Here is a 19,823-nt window from a genome sequence, read left to right as displayed (position 1 = left end):
GTAGTTTAATCCACCACCCACACCCACCTCCTTTAAAGTAGCCGACAAATGGATTTAATAGAACCAGGATCCCCAAAATGTCGGCTCGTTGGCAAAAACCCTCACACGTCCATTCAGCTGGTGGGCCAAAACATCCAGAGAGAAGTGCTACAGCGTCTATCGGACCAAAGCTCAGCGACATTGTTATAATCATTTCTCTTTCCTATATTACAAGCTTTTTACAACATTAAAAAATAGATCAATAACTATGATTACCATATTCCTCAATGTAAATATACAATATTTATTGCATTTTCAAATAAACTTGTTTCTTATTTACCTTGTTGTCATCATCTTTACCCCCTAAACAAAACAATAAAACATAAAACGTACTGGTACCGATGAGAGGGACAACAGATTAGTGTAAGGCAAAGACCAGCAGGGGGCGCTGCGTCACTGAGGATTTCTTTTTGTTCAGTTTGATTATGATGTAATTAGTGTTTTAAAGTCAAGCTTGAAGAAAAGTAAAGAAGCTCCTTCTGCTTAAACTCTTCTCTGGCACTTAAGTGTTCCTTATTTTTTTTTATTTTATATTTTTTTGGTTAGCCGTTACAAACTACAATCTGTACAAACTGCTTCTTGCATAGCAATTAAACAACATGTGGTGTTTCTCTGACTGTAAAAGTCCTTCTATTAAAAAAAAAAAAAAAAAAAAAAAAAAAAAAGGGGTCACCGGAAGAAAAAGTTAAATGAAGGATTCAGAACAGAATTTTTAGCTTTCAGATCGACTTCCCCGGACAGGGAGTAGATAAATGATCCCTTATAAACACCTTTAAAACTCTGCACTGCAAACCTGCAGCTCAAACTCGGTCCAGGAAACAAATAATAATGTAGTGTTGGCCTCTGGACTCACAGTGTGTCATGGAGAACGATGCTGACTATGTGAGCTACAGTTTGTCAAACACATCAGGGATGAAGCCTTGTAGTCGTTTTTTCTAGATGTCTGTCGTGAATCCTGATCTCAGGGTCTTCTGTCATCATAAGTGCATAAATAAGCGTCGTGCACAGTGTCTCGGTTGAGCTGTTCAGCTTCCGTGCAACAATCGCCCCAAGATGGAAATATTTAAAAAACCCAAATAAAGGAAAGTAGGGGGCACAAAAAACAAACTTGAAATAATCCCTCTCCTAGTGTAAAAAATAAACTACCAGCTTCTGTCATAACTTGGCGAGATTTGCAAGTTTGCTTTCTGTTTGGAAAAACATCTCAATTAAATATGGAATTAAATGTATGGAAACTGTCCTGTGCAGTTCGTTTGACTCCACCCAGGTTTTGGCACACTGACACAAGAGAGTTCGATTCAAACGCACCCTCACCTGGCACTCCTGGAATGGCTATTTAAGACAAAATATAACCCAATAATAAAAGATAAATAACAGTCACTCCGCCCCCCCCCACACATTCATGGCATCATCAGTTCTGTTGGAATTCATCTGCTGAAAATATAAATTCAATAAAAGACAGTTTCCACAAAATGAATGCTGACACCAAAAAAAAAAAAGAATAAAATCAAAACGTTATTCAGAATTATGAAAGTCACCATTATAATCATGATTATGGATACAAATAAAATAAAAAGATGGAATGCACAGATTTGGAGTTTGGTCCTGATATGTTTAGTGTCGATGCAGAAGCCTCTACGTCGGGTCAGCAGAGGAGACGTCGGGTTCTGATCTAGCGTCAGTGTTTGTTTTTTTGTCGTTTCTTGTTTCTCTCGTGCAAAGACAGAAGGTGACGGCGAGTCGTGTCAAACCTGCTGAGGTGTCGCGGTGTTTACGTTGTGCTTCCAGCTGGTGGTTTTAGTGTTAGTGTGTGTCGTAGTGTGTTGTGTGATTAGAGCTCTTCTTCACCACTCCCTCTCTCTCTCTCTCTCTCTCCTCCCCGACCGTCCTCGGAGTCGGCTGATGGAGAGTTAAAGTCCTGAGCGGAGGTCCGTTCACCTCCCCACCGGCGGCGCTGGAGGAGCTACTCTCATCATGGCTGAGGGAGAGAGAGGGAGACAGAGAGAGGAGGGGGTCACTACAGGTCAGTTACTCCACTTCAAAACACACCAGAGTGGAAATTATTAACTGTGATAAACGGGCTATAAATTCCACATGACAGACAAGAAGCTGGAAATAAGTAACTAAGTATTCTGCTGATGTGAGACAAATCTGAAACTGAAGGAACAGTTAAGAGAATTAATATTATGACTTTGTGATGGTGTTTAGAAGTAAAGATCAGCTGGAGTTGTGCCTTTTATTCAACTATCCCATATAAAATAAAAAAATAAAAAATATATATATATAAATATAAAAATATAGATAAAAATATCAATAAAGATATATTAACATATATATATTTTAAATATATTTAAACATCCACTCTATTTGTCACATGAATCTAAACTTCTTCCTGACACACAGTTGTTCTACCTCAAGTTTTGTGTCTCTTTTTTACATATGGTCAAATAAACCAAACTAGCGTGACTACAACCCCTCTCACTGAGCAGTATGGAAATGCAAAAGTACTCGTAAGCAGCCGAGATAATGTACCGGATAGTTTAAATAAAACAACAGTACTCTGAGTACTCGTACCCTTGTTGGTTTTGCTGGGGTAGACCTTGCTGAAATGCCTGTACTCCTCTGGAGGTGGGAGGTCTTCAATGGGGTGGAAGTTAAACTTGGATTCAAAATCATCTGAGGAAGAAGAAAAAAAAACATACATTTATAATGTTTATTATTAGGCAATTATGTTTAGTATTATAATTGTCAGGCACGAACAATCTAATCCAAATACAACCGCAAGCAAATTCAGTCTTTCTTGAAAACATTTTGACTCAACTGCACGATCATTTGTAAGGGTTTATTAACTGGTGTTGTTGTGTTGGGACTGTTTATAATATTCTTCATTAAAGTTCAATAAAAGTAAAAAAATAGCTCCTTAAAAAACAAGATTTAATCAAACACTAAAACTACCATTAAATATCTGATGTTTATTGGATACTAATACAGTATTTTGCGTCTTCTAAACCAGGTATAAAGTAGCTTCTCTGCTATAGACTGCAAAATAATCTCAAAAACTACAAAGCCTTTTTTGCGTTTGTACTCACACTTGTTGTAACTTTATTAACAATATTTTGTTCCTCATCATCAAGTAAAATCCCCATACACAGGTGGCTTTATGGTGTGCAAGAACTTTACTCATACTTCTTAGTTAATTCTGCATCCTGATACAACATTCATGCATTTTCTACATCTTCTTAATGTGTTAATACTGCAGTCACAAAGTATTATAACAGAAGCATGTATTTTAATGTGGTTTCTTTTCTTCTGGCAGAGTAAAAAAACATTCGCTTAAACTTATATTACGTTCTTTTTTGCACAAGTTCCTATTTGCACTATTCTTTGTATTGTGTGGTTCATTTGTGTACTAGACTGATAAATAAGTCAACTAATTGAATCATTTAAGGAATACTTTGAATATCAGCGACCCACCCGTGTTACCTTGAAATCTTCTCTACAACCAAACTATTTAAAACATAAACAATCTCAACTGTCCGGAAGAGTAGGAAGTGTTTTGAATACCACCGTTTTAGTGAAGAAGTACTCGCAAATAGTGATCACACGACTGAATAAATGGGACTTTGATTATACTACTTGAGTTGTGTGGGAGTTTGTCAACGGCTGTTTTGATATAATTTTGCTTTTGTTAAACGTCGTCTCAATTTATTTCAATTTATCAAGAATTCTTACGTGTTTTTTGGGTTTCTTTAATCTCCTTGGAGGATTAAAGGTTACAAGTTTTCTTCAAGAATTTATGCCAACACTGGTTGATGTTGTGAGAAAGAACCTTAAACATTTATAAATGTGTTGTTTTAACTTAATATTAAATGTGCTGAATCAGAAACAAACAACATGTCACTGTCCTAATGTTGTGGCGGTCCTGTATAAATGTGTTTTCTGTGTGTACATGTACAACATGAAGCGGTACTCTAGGAAGCGTCCCGTCACTCCTGGTTTGTTCCGGGACAACAGGAAACTATAAAGGCCACGTTTGCATGGCTGCTGTGGATTATTTGACTATCGGAGCCGTTAACCAGCATCACCTCCAAAACATCAGGATCAGAAACAAAAAACCCACGTTAACAACTCCTGAGGCCGAGGACTAAACACACAGCTGAGAGAATAACTGAACGGCAGATACAAAAGTCAAAGATAAAAACTACATTCAGAAAGAAAACACAGCTTCTCATTTAAAAAACAGACAACAGCAGCCGGTCCAAACCTTTAATTTGAAATAATCACCCTCCGTCTCTTCACATTTAAAATCTAGATCTGCCAGATGTTTTTTTTTTTTTTGTTGCGACTCGTGCAAAAAGAAGTTTGGCTGCATGAAATCATCCCGCTGTTTTTGGATATTTAGGGTCACTAGTTAAGTGGTGAAACAGCTGTTTAATGTCCTCCGTACGCCCAAAATATACTGTACAGAAAGTCTGCATGAGCATCTAAAGGGTGTGGGGTTTAAATTTAAGATGCTGAGTTGCATTATGGGAGATGTAGGATTCTGTGTTTTTGAAGCTTGACCCAAACTAGAGAGTAAAAATCAGCTCTCGACTGCTTTCATTTTGAACTTTCTTTTCTTTTTCTCCTGTTAGTCCACCTTTATAAAGCTGCAGACAAATTCACTTAAAATTCATCTTTAAGAATAAGAAGTAAAAAAACAGGAGCGCTTCTGGTTTCTCCTTAGTCCAATTGTACAACAAAGTATAAAAAAATACATATTCCTTAATTTGTATTTTGTGTTGGTCTTTTATGTTATTTAACGCTGTTAATTATTTAAATTAGCATATTGATACAATCTATTTTTTTACAAAAACGAAGGCTGTTACATTAAAATACGACTTCTATCATACGATCACATCAGGACGCATTAACTGTCACATCTGTTAGCACTGAGATCGAATTGTTTTTTACACTTGGCTGAGGTGGAAAAGTTGAAGCATCAATTAAAGCAAAATGTGAGGAAGTGCAAAAGATAAACACTTGGACAATTCATATACTACATCATTTTTTTTTAATCAATATTTGTGGTTTGACTGGCTCTCTTTTAAATTAAGTCATCTGGTTGGGCCCTTTTCTTCTTCAATGGTATAATGGAATCTCACTGGAGAATTAGCGCCACCTACTGCTTATTTTGATGAACCAACTCCATATACTCAGTGGACAAAAAAAAACTACTTTTTGATGGAAACTTTGCTAATAAATGCTTCACTCCAATTTCTAATCCTGCGTTCATGTTCCTTCTCAACTCCTGCAGAAGTAACTCCTGTTTTGTAAAACTAAGAAGTCAAAATAAGTAAATACACAAATATTTTATCAGCCGTCGTCGGTGAAATCATGAAAAGGAGAGGAGGAAGATGACGACGCCCGACTCACCTATGATGGACCTGGAGGAGGAGATGGAGGAGTGGCCGTTCCGGATGGGCGGGGGCGGTGGAGGGGGTCCAGCCGGGGTTCGGGAGGAGGACAAGGAGGAGGATGATGATGATGAGATGGAGGAGGAAGAGGAGGGAGGTGGAGGCGGTTTGCCCGCTCGGCTGTGCGCCTCTGAGGCCGCAGAGCTGTGGACGCGGTACGGAGGAGGGGGGGGAGGGCCGTCACGACCGCCGTTACGAGATCCAGAGGGGGCACCTGGGGAGCTGTGGGGACCACACACACAAAAACACACACAAACACACAATCAGGATGACATGTGTGATGTTACTCTCCATGTTGTAGAAATTAAAACTATTATTTCAAAGTGATTTTGATGGATGTTGGTGCTAAAATGTAGCTTTTAGCACCAACATCCAGTAGTTTATAAACATATTATAAATTATTTTTGACATAATTTCACGTTTAGATATTTTTAGCAGTCCGATACTAAGAGATGTTCCACTGTTGGTGCTTTCAAGGAGGCTCGGACATCTTGGATTTGGGAATCAGTTCTCTAAAAGCGACCTTATTTTATTGTCAGCAACTAAAAATCCCATTCTTCTTCTTATTTTGGATTTTTTTTTTTTTTTTTTTTTTCCCCATCTGTGTTTGATTCCTCTACAATAAACAGCATACATTCTCACATGGAGAAGCTGGAAGCAGAGAGTGTTTAGATTTTTGTTAAATAACTTCACAAATTACTTCATTAACTGAATCAATCCATTTTAAATTGTTGAACATATACAGAACCACACGTAATGGTCCTTTAAATGCTGCAAAATAGTGATATTTAGCAATGTAAAACTGTTTGGATCATCACACAATAAACTCGTTGGCAAAACAGGCGTCACAGTCAATTTATAAACAGCAGTAAAGCCCATAAGTCACCCATAACCAACCACGAGCTGTTGGTTACAGTAACGTTTTCTATGAATCAGTAACTGCTGTCTGAACCGGTTATAAATTGTGACTTGTGAGATCATTTCCAGTTCCACCAAACACAGCAGCCTCTGTGGAGCTCAAGTGCTTTTATCGCTTTGGATAAAAGCGTCTGCTAAATGACTGTAATGTAAAATGTAATGTAAAAGTAACACGCAATTTTAACTTTTAAATATCAGAAAATAAAAATAAACAGCCCAACGAGGAGCGCAGAACAATGTTATGCTGGGAACAATGAGAGAAAACGAGACGTCCTGCATAAAAGATGAAGAGGAGAAGTGTGAGTGAAAGTGAAGAGGAATGCTGGAATATTCCACAGGGCTTCAGGAATGCAGAGAAACCAGGAGGCCTCGTGGCGAACCGCTCCGTCGTCCAATCACAACACAGAGCTCGGGCTAACAAGTGCCTTCCTGTTTAGTGTGCTCTCTGAATTCAAATTAGGAATACATACATATTTATATATTTTCCAGTGAGTTATAAAACTTGCAAAATCATCATCTGAGAGCTCATCTGTTCATTAAACTCTGACTAAAATTCTCAAGTATTTCCTTCAACCTCAACACACACATGCAGCTACCTCCAGGTTTACACACTTAAACAATAAGGAGGCGTCAAATGCGTGTCGTTATCCACAAAGCATCTACCAAATCAAGCCAGAAACGCATCCACAACACATTACAAACTACCGTAATCTCCTCAACAGAAGCAGCCGCAGATATATCAGTGAATAGACCCTACAGCAGGTGAGCCTCGCGTGGAGGGAATGTTTCAGAACTATGGAGAGGCTCAGAGACAACGAGTCAAAACTTGCTTTGGCCTCTGAATGGACATTCCTCTGACTGAGATGTTGTCCTCATCAACGGGACACTTAAAATACAGAACACACTTAATCCTGAATGTGTAGATACACAGTAAAACATGCTGACATCTTTTTGCAGAGTTGACAAAAGATGGAGGGAGGGGGAACAAACAATAATAAAAACAGTTGTCGGCTGCATCTCTGGATCGCTGAAACTGAAGCTGTTTAGATCCACTCGGGTGTTAAAACACACAGACCTGAGACCTGCAGCAACACATGGGAACCCCATCTAACCCCATTAGACTGGTTATAATTGGGGTTGGGTCCAGATGCTGCGTTAACCACATATTTTCCACCATTGGCTGAATTTTCTTTTGAGCAGTTACTCAAATATCTGAAGGCCGTCGTCTGCCACCTTGACGGACTGGAGGCTTCGGAGCGTCAGTGACGTGTCTTAGTTCATATTTTTCTTTCCATGTCGTGATTAATGCATAATCTATGAACATGTTCTGTAAATTCATTATTAAAAACCCCACACAAATACAGTTCAGCGAGCCACTAGCTAGCGGACCGTGAGGAGATATTCATTGAATAAAAAAATCTAATTAAAATGACGGGTAATAATAGATTATGATGAACCCTATCCTTCAAATATACAGAAAACGAGAACGTGCAACGCTCTACATTTGGGCAAAAATACAAATTACACAAAAAGGGACCCATTAAAATGAAGTATATCTTTGGATATTATGCAGCAGAACTGTGTCTTTAGATTGACTTTTTCTTTAAGTTTGCCTTTTAAAGCACAAATAAAATGTAACTTCATCACTTTATAATCTCCAGACAGACTTGTGACAGATCTTGAATTGTTTTTCTTTGATTGTTTTTTTACGTAGACAAAACTGCAGTATTACGTTGTGACCTGTTAAAAAAAAAAGACGTGAATACTGACAGTTCATAGTGCGGGTGTTTGTACCTGATCTGCGTCCGGGTGGCTCTCTGGCGGGTGGTGGCGGTCTGCTGGGCTGCTGGGAGGATGGAGACGATGAGGGAGGAGGTGGCGGAGCGTGGCTGCGTCCTTGGGTGCCGCCTCCCGATGAGTGTTTTTTGTGCAGGGAGTTGTGCCTCTGCGGCAGCTCTGGAGCGCCGCCGCCGTCCACGTGGGAGGGCCCGTTGGAGACGCCGCCCGATGTGTGTGGTCTGTATGGCGGAGGAGGCGGAGGAGCAGCTGAGGAGCCACCGGTAGGCGGCCTGCTGGAAGACGGAGGCGGCTTCACGGAGGAGGGAGGGGGTGGGGCCTCTGCTGGGCGTCGGGGGAGGGGCTTCTCTCTGCTGTGAGCGGAGGAGGAGGAAGGCGGGGCATGTGCTTTCTGGTTGGGAGTGGGCGGAGCGTTGCTGCGGCCACCTCTGTTGAAGGGTGGAGGAGGAGGCGGGGCGGAGGTGCTGTGCTTCATCCCTGCTGAGGAGGAGCTGCTGCTGTTGTTGTGGTTGGAGGGGCGGGAGATGTCGGGGAGCGAGGGCGGTGGGAGCGCTGGTGCTCCGGTGGAGAGGGCTTGTTGGGCGGGGAGGGCGAGGAGGAGCGTCCCGTGGGGGCGGGGGCCGCAGACCGGGACCCCGGAGGACGCAGGGCGGATCGGCCCACCGAACCGCTGGCTGAACCGTCTGGGTGGAGTAGAGAGAGAGACGGTGTTTAGGACATAAGAGCAACAAGACACACTCTGAACTCGTCAGACGTGCTGAAGGTAAAGATGATGTTTTATAGATTCCCCACTAAGAGGACGGAATAAAGTTCAGCTCTGCAACTACAGATTTTTCTGACCGATAGATGACCCTCATTAACTGATAATTAAACCGCAAACAGGCGAGATAGATGCGTTGCTTAAAGATTTGCTGTGGTTAAAGCGCCCAACAAGCCGCCTATTGATATTTTGTTTTTTTTATAAATTGAGACATAAGTTAATTAATAAAATAACCAGGAAAGAATATCTTGGTTTTGGGATAAAACAACTAATTAAATGCATGAGAAAGTGTTGATCATTGATCTGGAGCACAGCCCATAATGGTCTAACACACCATAACAATAACAAGGTTAACTCCCTCGATATCCGTATGGCAAAACCTCTGCCTTAAAACAAATCCCAGAGGTCAAAGGTCACATTTCTAAAATAAGAACTTCATTCATAATTCACATCCCCTCGTTCTCCGCTGCTTCATCTCCGACCACAAACACGTCACAGAGAAGTGAAAAAAAAAAAAAAAAAAAGGGTCCATTAAGCCGGAAATAACGGCGGTCGTGTCCAGATCTACTTTCTTGGCTCGTGGCCTTTAAAACATTCTGCGTGAATGACTTCTATCACCACGAAATGATTGTGGAGGAACAGATTGCTGAGAGAAGAAATCAAAGCAAAAGCTCCATAGAAGAGTTTTTAACGTACATATGCTCTCTGTTGTCACATTTTCTGTCTTTTTTGTTGTTATTATATATCCTCTATCTTGTTTAAATCCTGTGTCATCAATATAACATATTCATATCTTATAAATATGACTTTTGTGTTCTCTATAGCATTGTTAAAAGTCTGTGTTAAGTTTGTTTATTTTTTTTTAAATTGTGCATATAAACTAAACTTTCTCAGTTCTTCTGTTTGAGCAGATAAACTGTTTGTCTTCGTCTGTGCTGCTGAATAAACTATAAATAGATAATCAATGATGGAACTGGACTTTGACTTCACGTCCTCTCTCTGGTTTATTTATTCACACAAATGATAAGGACGCTTATGACGTCTGAACAGACAAACGTCAAGAAAACATCAACTAAATAAATAATCAGATTTAAAAATTTACCTCCAACTGGGCGCAATTTTGGCACACCTCCTTGGAAAAGGCCTCCCATCCCCATCGGCCCTCCGCCTCCAAAACCTCCACCACCTCCTCCCTCCACCGCCGCCACCTCCTCCGCCACCTCCTCCGCCACCTCCTCCGCCACCTCCTCCGCCACCTCCAGTTTCTGGTGAAAAAATAAACCAGCGACAATATAAACAAATGAAAGCAGAACTATAAAATACATTTTAATATTCAAATATCTGGAGAGAACAGGAGATCATCACGGTTGTGTGAGTGTGCAGAGAAACGCTGCACTATTTCTTCAGTTAAACACCTTCCATCAGCAACATTTCAATTATTTATAGAAAAGTAGTGTGTTGAATAAGTTCACAACAGAAATATACATCAACATCAATATGTTACACCATTATGGCCCATGAGAAAATAGTCATCAGCGTTTCTCTTGTCCGTCAGAAATAAAGTGCTAGATTTCAAAAACGTCCTCCAGCTAAATGAAAACAAATCAGAATTAATTCTTTGTTAAGAGATGAACCAATTTAAATTTTCTTGGCAGATTCCAATTTTTTTAAAGTCTGACCTGCTGAATCAGATTTTCCTTCCAAGAACTATAATTGACAGCAAGGCTCCAGACAGAAACGGTCCCAAAAAATAATTCCAACTGTGCTTTGTTTTGAAAAGCGCCTGAAAAGCTTATTATCAATATATTCATCATTATATTTCCTACTATACCTCCACAAATATTCATTTTTCCTCTTTCTTACGAGTATTAAAAGCGCCCCAAAGCACACAGTGTGTGTGAACACAGCTCCTTCCTCTTAAAAGATATTAAATATCTCCAAACTGTTTAACAAAACAAAAAAAACAGCAGCTTAGATTGACCAGCCCTTAAGAAATACTTGGCTATTAACACTAGACCCATTGTATTCTATATTAGAGGAGTAACCGCTGATTGGAAAGAGAAAGGCTTACTTCTTGCAAATCTTTTGTTTCTGAACCGATGTGCTGCTGTATGTGATAAGGTGCTTTAATGATTTAATTGTGAATTTGGCCAAAACATTGGTTTCAATTATTTTCTATTTTTGAGAGTTTCCTCTCTTTGTGGACTCATGCGATGCCTTGATTCATAATTTATGTTTGTTTGTTTGCGAATAGTTTATTTTTCAATCCAGACAAAGCAGCTGTGTGTTATTCAAATGCACACAAGTATAAATAAACATTTTGTTCAAACATGTAATAAATAAAGGAAATCTGCGCTGGCCTTTAAAACGTCCGTTTACTGTACATAATACATTAAAAAAAATAGTACAAAAAGGATAATTTAGAGTCAAAATGACTTTTTTCCGAGGACAAGGCAGAATTGATGAGTTCAGGTTCTGGTTAAACTGATAAATGATGCTGCAAAGTCACCAACTCTTAAAGCCATAAAAGTAGAGCGTCAATCTCAACATGGAGCACAAAGTTTCTTTCTCACACTCACGCTTGATAAAATCTCCAAAGTCCCAAAAAAAGGAATGAAAACAAATTTAAAACTTGTCGAACCTTTTGACATAATAATCTTAACACAAGATCTAATGACTAACTTCTCTGGACTTCATCAGTGCCGCGTTTTTGGAAGACAATGAAATGTGGTTGAAAGCTCCAGAAGAAGCTAGTTAGTAGACTTTGAGTTTCATTTTCAAGGTCAAAAACAAACTTTTCAATTTGTAGGATTTTTCTCTGCATGTTCCCATATTTCATGAACACAAAAACACATTAGTAAATACTGCTGACGCGTCTGAAGTTACATTTCGTAGCGTATAGGTTTAATTAAATAAGCTCACTGTTACACATTAGTTTTGTGTGTGTGTGTGTGTGTGTGTGTGTGTGTGTGTGTGTGTGTGAAATGAGCTTGCAGGGACTCACTCTCTATAATGGGACTGCTCCGGTCGTTCACCACGCCGACCTTCTTCAGTCTGGCGCCTTTGCAGATGTCTGACAGCAGCGCTCCTCTGTTCTTATTGTCAGACGAGCCCAGCTTCGGGGGAGTCGTGTTCGCCTGCGGAGGAAGTTTAATAAGTAAATAAAGTATCCACACCTCCAGTTCCTCTGGTCTGCACCGTAGAGGAATGTTTAGGTTTGTTCGAACTTTAAAAATGACCCGAGCAAATGGGTTTGACCGCTGTGGTGGTCAACAGTTTGTTCTCCTAACGGTGCGTGTCATTGTTGGTGGAAACAAATAGCCTTGAGCAAATAAAAGGATTGTTATTCTACAAACGGAGATCGTGTCTGCAGAAAGAATGGTCATTTAGGATTACAACCAGCGGGTCAACCAGGTCACTCCTGGGAAAGATGCCTCAGTAATTCACAGTAGTAGACTGTGCTCCTTAAAGAGCTGGTAATTTATCTCAATAAAAACCGTAGTGTCCTCAAAGTTTAAGACAATCTGACAAAAGAAGCGCCAACGACATGCATGACAAATGTGGTGTTCCTCAGGCTACATTGTTAAGTCCACTCGAAAAACTAGAAACAGTCACGGTCGCCAGTGATGGAGACAAAACGATGAAGGGGCGCCTTCACTCTGCATGCAGGGCTTGAGCTGCAGAGACACAGAGCTGCCAAAAAAACAGGCAAATCCTCATCTAAAAAAGGGAGCCCCCAGTGAAGGAAAAGGGAGAAGGATTGGCAGCGAGGCCGTCATTCTAAATTTGTATTCTTGTTATAAATATACAAATGTCATTAGATGCTAAAGTACAACTGTGCAGGTTTTTGCCAATAAAGTTTTAGATTCAATAAACCGTCTTTAGTGGATGAATTCTGCTACACTGAGCTGGATAATCTCGCAGCATCTACGGCCGATTGATGCGCTGCACCGTGTGAGTTCAGTCTGCTCACTGACCTGACTGAAGGTGGGGGAGGCGGGGGTCCAGGGGGAGGAGGGGGGAGGGGGAGGAGCAGGCATCCTGTCCCTCTGTTGGCACCTCTCTGCGTGGGGTGGGGTTGCGGGGGGGTGGTGGTGGTAAGGGCCGGTGATGTCACCGTCTCAGCTGGGACGACAGCGCTGACTCCTGCAAAAAAAAAAAAAAACAACAACAACAGACACATTTTAATCAGCTGTTCCTGTTAGGTGAATTATGAAAAGCACTTTTGGGTATTCATAGCTTCATAAGAAGTTAAACATTTTCAAAATGACGTTCTTGTTTGCTTGATTTCATTTTAAGTCCTTTCATCTGCAGAGCAAACCGGCAAATAAAACACTAATTACCAATACAAAGATCTGTCATAAACAAAAAGAAAACTACATGTTAATGTAAATGTAATATTGTGTAAATATTTAATTGCCTTCTTGCTTTCTCGACCTTTTCTTTAGCGGGTGCAAACGGATACCAAACACATGTAGGTTTCCTTCTAGGACCTTTCATAGGTAACAGTGCCAGTAATAAAAGAACTGTCTACCTTCTGTGCATCTGCGGTTGGAAAAAAAATATTAAAAAAATAAACGACCACAGTGAAATGTCTTCCACAGTGGGGGAAAATCTTTGGTTTTTGAGCAAAACATTTCTCTGCACCCTAGCAGGTTTCTACAGTGGTTCTCCACAGCTGCAGCTCGGTGACATAAGATGAGGACGGGAGGCTTTGATATGAGGTCAATGCGGTTATGCCTCATTTGCTTACAACTAGATACCATCTTGCACTGGGATCCCAGCAGCCAATGGCCTCTTCCCCACTTCCTGCCCCCCATACCACACCCATCTTGCATGTCGGCCTTCATTTTCGATCTTAACCACACACCTGTAAAGTTTTGTGACTGCATCTTGCACGGCTGTGATGCTGTAGCAGAATTACACCTGATAGATCTGAACAGCTAGTAGCTCCTTTTAGAGGGACTGTAGTGCTTTTATACTACTATGTGCTGTTCGTTGTGTTATTCTCCAAAACGCCAGAGGGTGTACAAACAAAATGTACTGTGAGGAATCAAAAAAACAACGTGTGAGACCGCTAAAACAAGGAGGGATTGTAATCATCTGTAAACTCATATCTCATATTCATGGACTACTTTATTGCCTCTGTACAAGCTTAGTCAAGGAACAAGTTAAGTATTAGAAGCATAATAAAGAAACAAAGGTTGAATATCCTGTAAACAATTTGGCTGCTAAATATAAACTCAATTGACCTCCTGTTTCTTAAGCATCTGAAAGTGAATTGTCCTTCTTTGTCTTATCCCCAGACGTGTAAACAGTACTTTTATCAGTGATCTATTTGTGGCAATCATGTGCTCAAAACCTAAATGTTGACATCACAAGTGTGATCACCAGGTCAAATAAGTACCACAGCGTACTCTATCGTACCTTAAGCTTTGCTAAAGTAAAGTTCAGCTGCGTCATTATTCACCAGCAAATTAAAGCCTTTGAATTCAACCAGTCGAATGCTTTTTATTTTCTTACATCTCAGTCTGTTGTAGTAAAAGACTCCATTATTGCCTCCAGTAACAAGGACTCAGTGGACATAAGTCCCTGTATTGTAAAGGCAGTGAGTGAAAGTGCTTTATTGTGTAGCGCACAATATCAAAGTGCTTTATTGTGTAGCGCACAATATTAAATGTGCTTTCTGTGGCAAGAAAGACAAAATACAAGTCCATCCCTCTGTGCACACAAGAGGATTCACATGATTTGTGTTGGGACTAACATGAAAGATGACTCACATGAGAGTAAAATATCTGTCAGAAAGCTGTAGGAGATGTCGGAATAGAAGCTAGAATTACCACCGCACTGTTGTCTGCCTCCGCAAAACATATCAAGTTGCAGTTTCCTTACAGGTGGTTGTTTCTGACAAATTTTAAGATGTTTGCTCAAGGTGTTCCTAAGACAAACACGTCCACGAGGACATGACAAACAGAAAACATCTCCCAACAATTTCCACCAATAAGACAATCATCTGTCTGTGATGGTGGACTTTCTCTAATAAAGCCGATACGTGGTGTCGTAACATGATTATTACTCATGGTTTCACGAGGCTTAAAAGGTGAATAAATTCACCCCACCTATCAGAAGAACAAAGCCCTGAGCAGGTAAAAACATGAGCTCACCAGGATTAGTTGCCAGATTATTCTGTATTCTTCAATGAAAACAAGATGACAAGGATGGATGGAGGCAAATGTTTGTTCCCAATGTGTTTTCTAGAAAGGAGATTCTTGGGAGAAGGAAACAGTTGCTGAAGCAGCTCCTGGGAGACATCGGTGAAGTGTGAAAGAGAAGATGAGCTTTTAAAACAACGAGGGTCAGGAGAAAGGAAGAGGCGCTTTAAACCCGTTTATTGTATAAACACAACATCTCTTTCCTGACTGGCCGTCCATTCTGGAAGGTGGATTCCTCCTCAGTTGCTCCAACTTTCTTCCATGTTTTCCTGTTATAACGTTTTTTTTGAGGGGACTTTTTCCTTTCTTCTTCTTTGTGTCGTACGCTGATCAGATTGTGATATCGGGCTACGTTAATGAAATCTGCTTAGACGGTTGTAGTAGTCAAGTAAAGAGGATAACTTTCTGATTCTTCAAAAAGCGCTGCGTGATCAATCAGTCTGAATGTAAACAGAGCGGGGAACAAAGCCCACAGCAGTCCTCGCATAGCTTAGCTAACGTTCACAAATCAAGAGGGCTTATCTTCCAAATTTACAACATCAATATGACATTCTACCTTTGTGCTTCCTTGTACAGCTGCAGGGTGTTAGTAACATAAAGTGGGAGTTCGGTACAATAAAAACACTAACTTTGGAAGCGATACCTTCTAGATTTGTCAAAGTCAGACTGCTGAAACTTCATGTTAGCTTTGGCTGACAATGTAGGTATAGTGTTACACAGAACAACGACTCAAGAGAGCGAGAAACCCTTAACCTAAATTGTACCACTGGTGTTTTCACTGGCATTCCATCTGACTGTAAAAAAAAAAAAAAAAGCTGATAGCTCAAAATTTCACATTGTTGCTTCAGCAGTTAAATGATATTATACGTCTCTTTTAGTGTACGATGATTGTAACCTAAACATTAACGAATGCCATAACATGATGAAGTTACTTTTCTCATTTTCACTTCTGTAACTTCTTCAAATAGACAAAAAGGTGAAAACAACTTGTTGCTGACTTTATATTTACTCAAAGCAAAAACTTCTTAAACGTATGCTTGTCCATATGATAAACCCACACCTGAAACGATTCTAAATGTTTCAACACAATGCTTCAGGTCACTGGATCTCCCCAAACCAGTTAGCTGTCTGGGCCCATTGTTGGCTCCGTCAGGCAGCGTTGGCTGCTCACCCCACCCTCATCCTCCACTGCTCCATTCCTCAGGCAGCCTGGTTGAGTGTGTCGGGGCAGGTTTTTCGAACCGAGGGAAACCAAAGGAATCTCACCGAGCAAGCTCGCCAGTCAGTCAACGACGTGGTTTAAACAGAAAGCATAGAGACAGCAACTGAGGATGGGGGGGTATCCCTCTCCTCCGGGAGGAAAATAAATGTTTCGGGGTCTGCTGAGTTTACAAGAACTAAAGCCACAAAGAGACTAGTTTCAAAACCAGGCGGAAACCCCCTTAAAGCTGCATTCTCCCTACTGTCCAGCAGGGGGCGACTCCTCTGGTTGTATAGAAGTCTCTGAGAAAATGACTCTACTTCTCTCTTGATTTATTCCCCCAGTAAACATTGTAAACATGAGTTTATGGTCTCAATCTCTAGTTTCAAGTCTTCTTCAATACAGCATGATGTTCATTTAGTAAATGATGCTCCATTTAGAGTCAAACAGACCATAAAGCAGGGTATGCTTTAGGGCGGGGCTACTGTGACTGACAGGTCGCTACCACTGCATAATCCCGGTCTAGTATATGTCCATGTTTTCATTTTACAACTTTAACCCTTTCATATTGGGTTTTCAGTTCATGAAAGTTTATTGTAACATTTTAGTCACCTAAAAGTGTGTCATTCAGCAATGTAAAACCAATTTGACAGATAATATCATGCATTAGAATACCTTTTGGCCTCTCTGGTCCTTTCTTTGATTCTGGTGCCTAATCACTCTGCTAAAGTAGAGCTGCAACCATTAGTTGGTTAACTGCTTAATCCATCAGCAGCAGACATTTCATCAAAGATAATTTCGTCTTAATTATCGAGTTAAAATACCCAAAACATACTTGGTGTACTTTGGTAGTACAAAGACTTTCTATGAATTGGATAGAGTTTGATTTACAACATAAACAACTGTTAGGACATCAGTTTGGACTCTGGTAACATCTGATGGGAATTTTCCATTCCAACCACAGTTTACAGCCTTCAGAGATTAATGGTTATTAAAAGTAGGGGCTTGTTGCGGCCGACATAACTGTCTATTTTTGGAATATCTTTTCATTCTTTCATTCTGAATAACAGCTGATGCAAGACCAAAATGTTCCTCTTCCTGCTGACACAAGCATTCAGCAAAAACATTAACAGATGTAAGAATTATTGAGTGTCTTAAAGGGATAAAAAAAGAACTAAATCGAAGTCTCTAAATACAGAACCCTTTGGCCTATGTTTGTCCTCCTTTGTCTGCTGTCCTTAAGTTACTTTAAGAGATAAATCTTTATCTCTGACTAATTTTCGGCACATAAGATTAACAGGCTTAAGCTCCAATTCCAAACACTGAGAAACATTGAATTAGTGACTTTAACAGGGTTAAATAAAAGGAAACATTAGGCCTAAAATTTTAATATAACTCATATTTAACTATTGAATTGCAGCAATTATTTTATGAGTAAAAAGCATCAAATTTTTCCTCACTAGGATCAGACACTGAGACTTTAAATTTCACAAAATATGGTATTGATACTAGACTTTAAGTCTTGTATATGCACAGGTACTGATTGAAAAGATCTACATGACACCCAGCATTGTTACCCACACGACGCATGTGAAACACACCACATCTATTGTAATAATGTAAAAAACATAAGACAAACTACAATAAGAAATTTGCCAAAATAAAAAAATAGTGTACAAGTACTTGTACATAAGTTAAATGGTCCATAAGTAGGTCAAGACCCCTGATCAGCAAAACAGTAATTAAATGGAGAGAAGAAGAAGAAGAAGAAGAGGAGGTCTACCTACATCAACAGTGTGACGCTGCACAGGGGAATACAACCAGGGAGGAGGAAGTTAGAGGCTTTTGTGGTTAAGGAAATACACTGAGCTGAAGGCCTGTGTGTGTGTGTGTGTGTGTGTGTGTGTGTGTGTGTGTGTGTGTGTGTGTGTGTGTTTCTAGGCACTGACAACAGCATGCAAAATATTCCTTTAGGATTCCATAAATCACAAATGTTGTTGGACAAATTCAAGAGTCCCCTGCAACAAAAACACCTCACCTGTTCAGACAGCAGTACTTTGTACTCACTGTGCAGTACTTTCTTCAGTGTACAGGTACTTATACATAAGTTAAATGGTCCATAATTAAGTAAGTAAGGGCTGTATGAGGAAGTTAGAGGCTTTTGTGGTTAAGGAAATACACCGAGTGTGTGTGTGTGTGTGTGTGTGTGTGTGTGTGTCTGTGTGTGTGTGTGTGTGTGTGTGCTGAGTGTGTGTGTGTGGCTGTGTGTGTGTGTGTGTGTGTGTGCTGTGTGTGTGTGTGAATGTGTGTGTGTGTGTGTGTGTGTGTGTATGTGTGTGTGTGTGTGTCTGAGTGAGTGTGTATGTGTCTGTGTGTGTGGCTGAGTGTGTGTGTCTGAGTGTGTGTGGCTGTGTGTGTGTGTGTGTGTGTGTGTGTGTGTGTGTGTGCACTGACAACACTTCCACAGCATAAAAAAAAAAAGTTTTTTTAAAAGTAGATTTTTCCCAGTTGAGCCATAAATAAAGTGTTGTTGTTGTTGTTGTTGTTGTTGTCGGGACGCCCCTGCAACACAAACACATGCCCCTCACCTGTTCAGACGGCAGTGCTTTCTTGTACAGGTGCACCAGTGGACTGACCAGAGCTCGTGAGGCTGCACAGGTAGCTCAGCCGCGCCCCAGCCGAGTGGAGAAACACACCTGGAGCTCTGAGGCGGGGCGGGGTTAGCGTCAGCGCCGCGGGGATGTACTCACCGTGAGGCCGGGACAAGAGCAGCTCCGATCAGCCGGTCCTCCACAGCAGCATGGATGACAAACAAACAAAAAAAAGTCTTCTATCTGTTGAGGTTGACACCAAAAAAAATCAAGACGGGAGGTCCCGGTGTTGTAACTCAACAGCCCACAAGTTAGCCGGCTAGCTTGTTAGCTCGCTATGCTAGCTAGTGTTATCAGCTAGCCGCGGTTAGCCTGTTAGCATCGAGCTGTTTACCTCCCGGCTGTCAGTGTCAGCGCAGCCCGGCGGCCTGCTCGTTCCGCTCACACTTGTTTGAGTGAACGACGTGTTAAAGGAGTCACTGTGAAGGCTGTCCGGGTCGCTACGGAGGTCTTTACCCGCACTCCTGCCCTGCTGCGAGCGGAGACATACTCCGGTTTTATCGGTCTGCTCGCAAAACCCGGAAACGAACCGAGCGATACAAAATGGCGGCGGAGCGGCGGTGCGTTCACGGGCGGTCGTAAACGGCAGCTTTTCAGCCTCCAAGCTCGCAATGTAAATATAAAACTGCAGTATTTGGTAAGTTGTGTAACTGATTGTATATTTGATTCTGTTTATCCTTGTTTTTAAATGTCAAAGGTCATGTAAAGTCATATCTCATTATTATTATTATTATTATTATTAAGAAGGTATAAATATGAAGAGGAAGAATATGATGAAGAGGGGACAAT

The 19,823-nt window shown here is 40.7% G+C and overlaps 1 protein-coding gene across 1 annotated transcript; it reads right to left on the bottom strand.

Annotated features, from left to right (window-relative positions):
* Positions 1–689: 689 nt before the first annotated feature.
* wipf2a (WAS/WASL interacting protein family, member 2a) lies at positions 690–19,572 on the bottom strand. The gene is given in 11 exon segments (XM_054604493.1): positions 690–2,017; positions 2,614–2,715; positions 5,455–5,700; positions 5,703–5,717; positions 8,208–8,747; positions 8,750–8,893; positions 10,073–10,166; positions 10,168–10,235; positions 11,975–12,107; positions 12,948–13,116; positions 19,134–19,572. Coding segments are annotated over 10 exon segments (1,449 nt in total). The 5' UTR covers positions 13,011–13,116; positions 19,134–19,572; the 3' UTR covers positions 690–1,973.
* Between the last annotated feature and the right edge of the window lie 251 nt (positions 19,573–19,823).

This window comes from Anoplopoma fimbria, chromosome 9, assembly GCF_027596085.1.
Source record: "Anoplopoma fimbria isolate UVic2021 breed Golden Eagle Sablefish chromosome 9, Afim_UVic_2022, whole genome shotgun sequence".
NCBI lineage: Eukaryota > Metazoa > Chordata > Actinopteri > Perciformes > Anoplopomatidae > Anoplopoma > Anoplopoma fimbria.
Note: the sequence above shows the minus strand (reverse complement) of the source record. Positions and strands in the feature narration are given on the sequence as shown.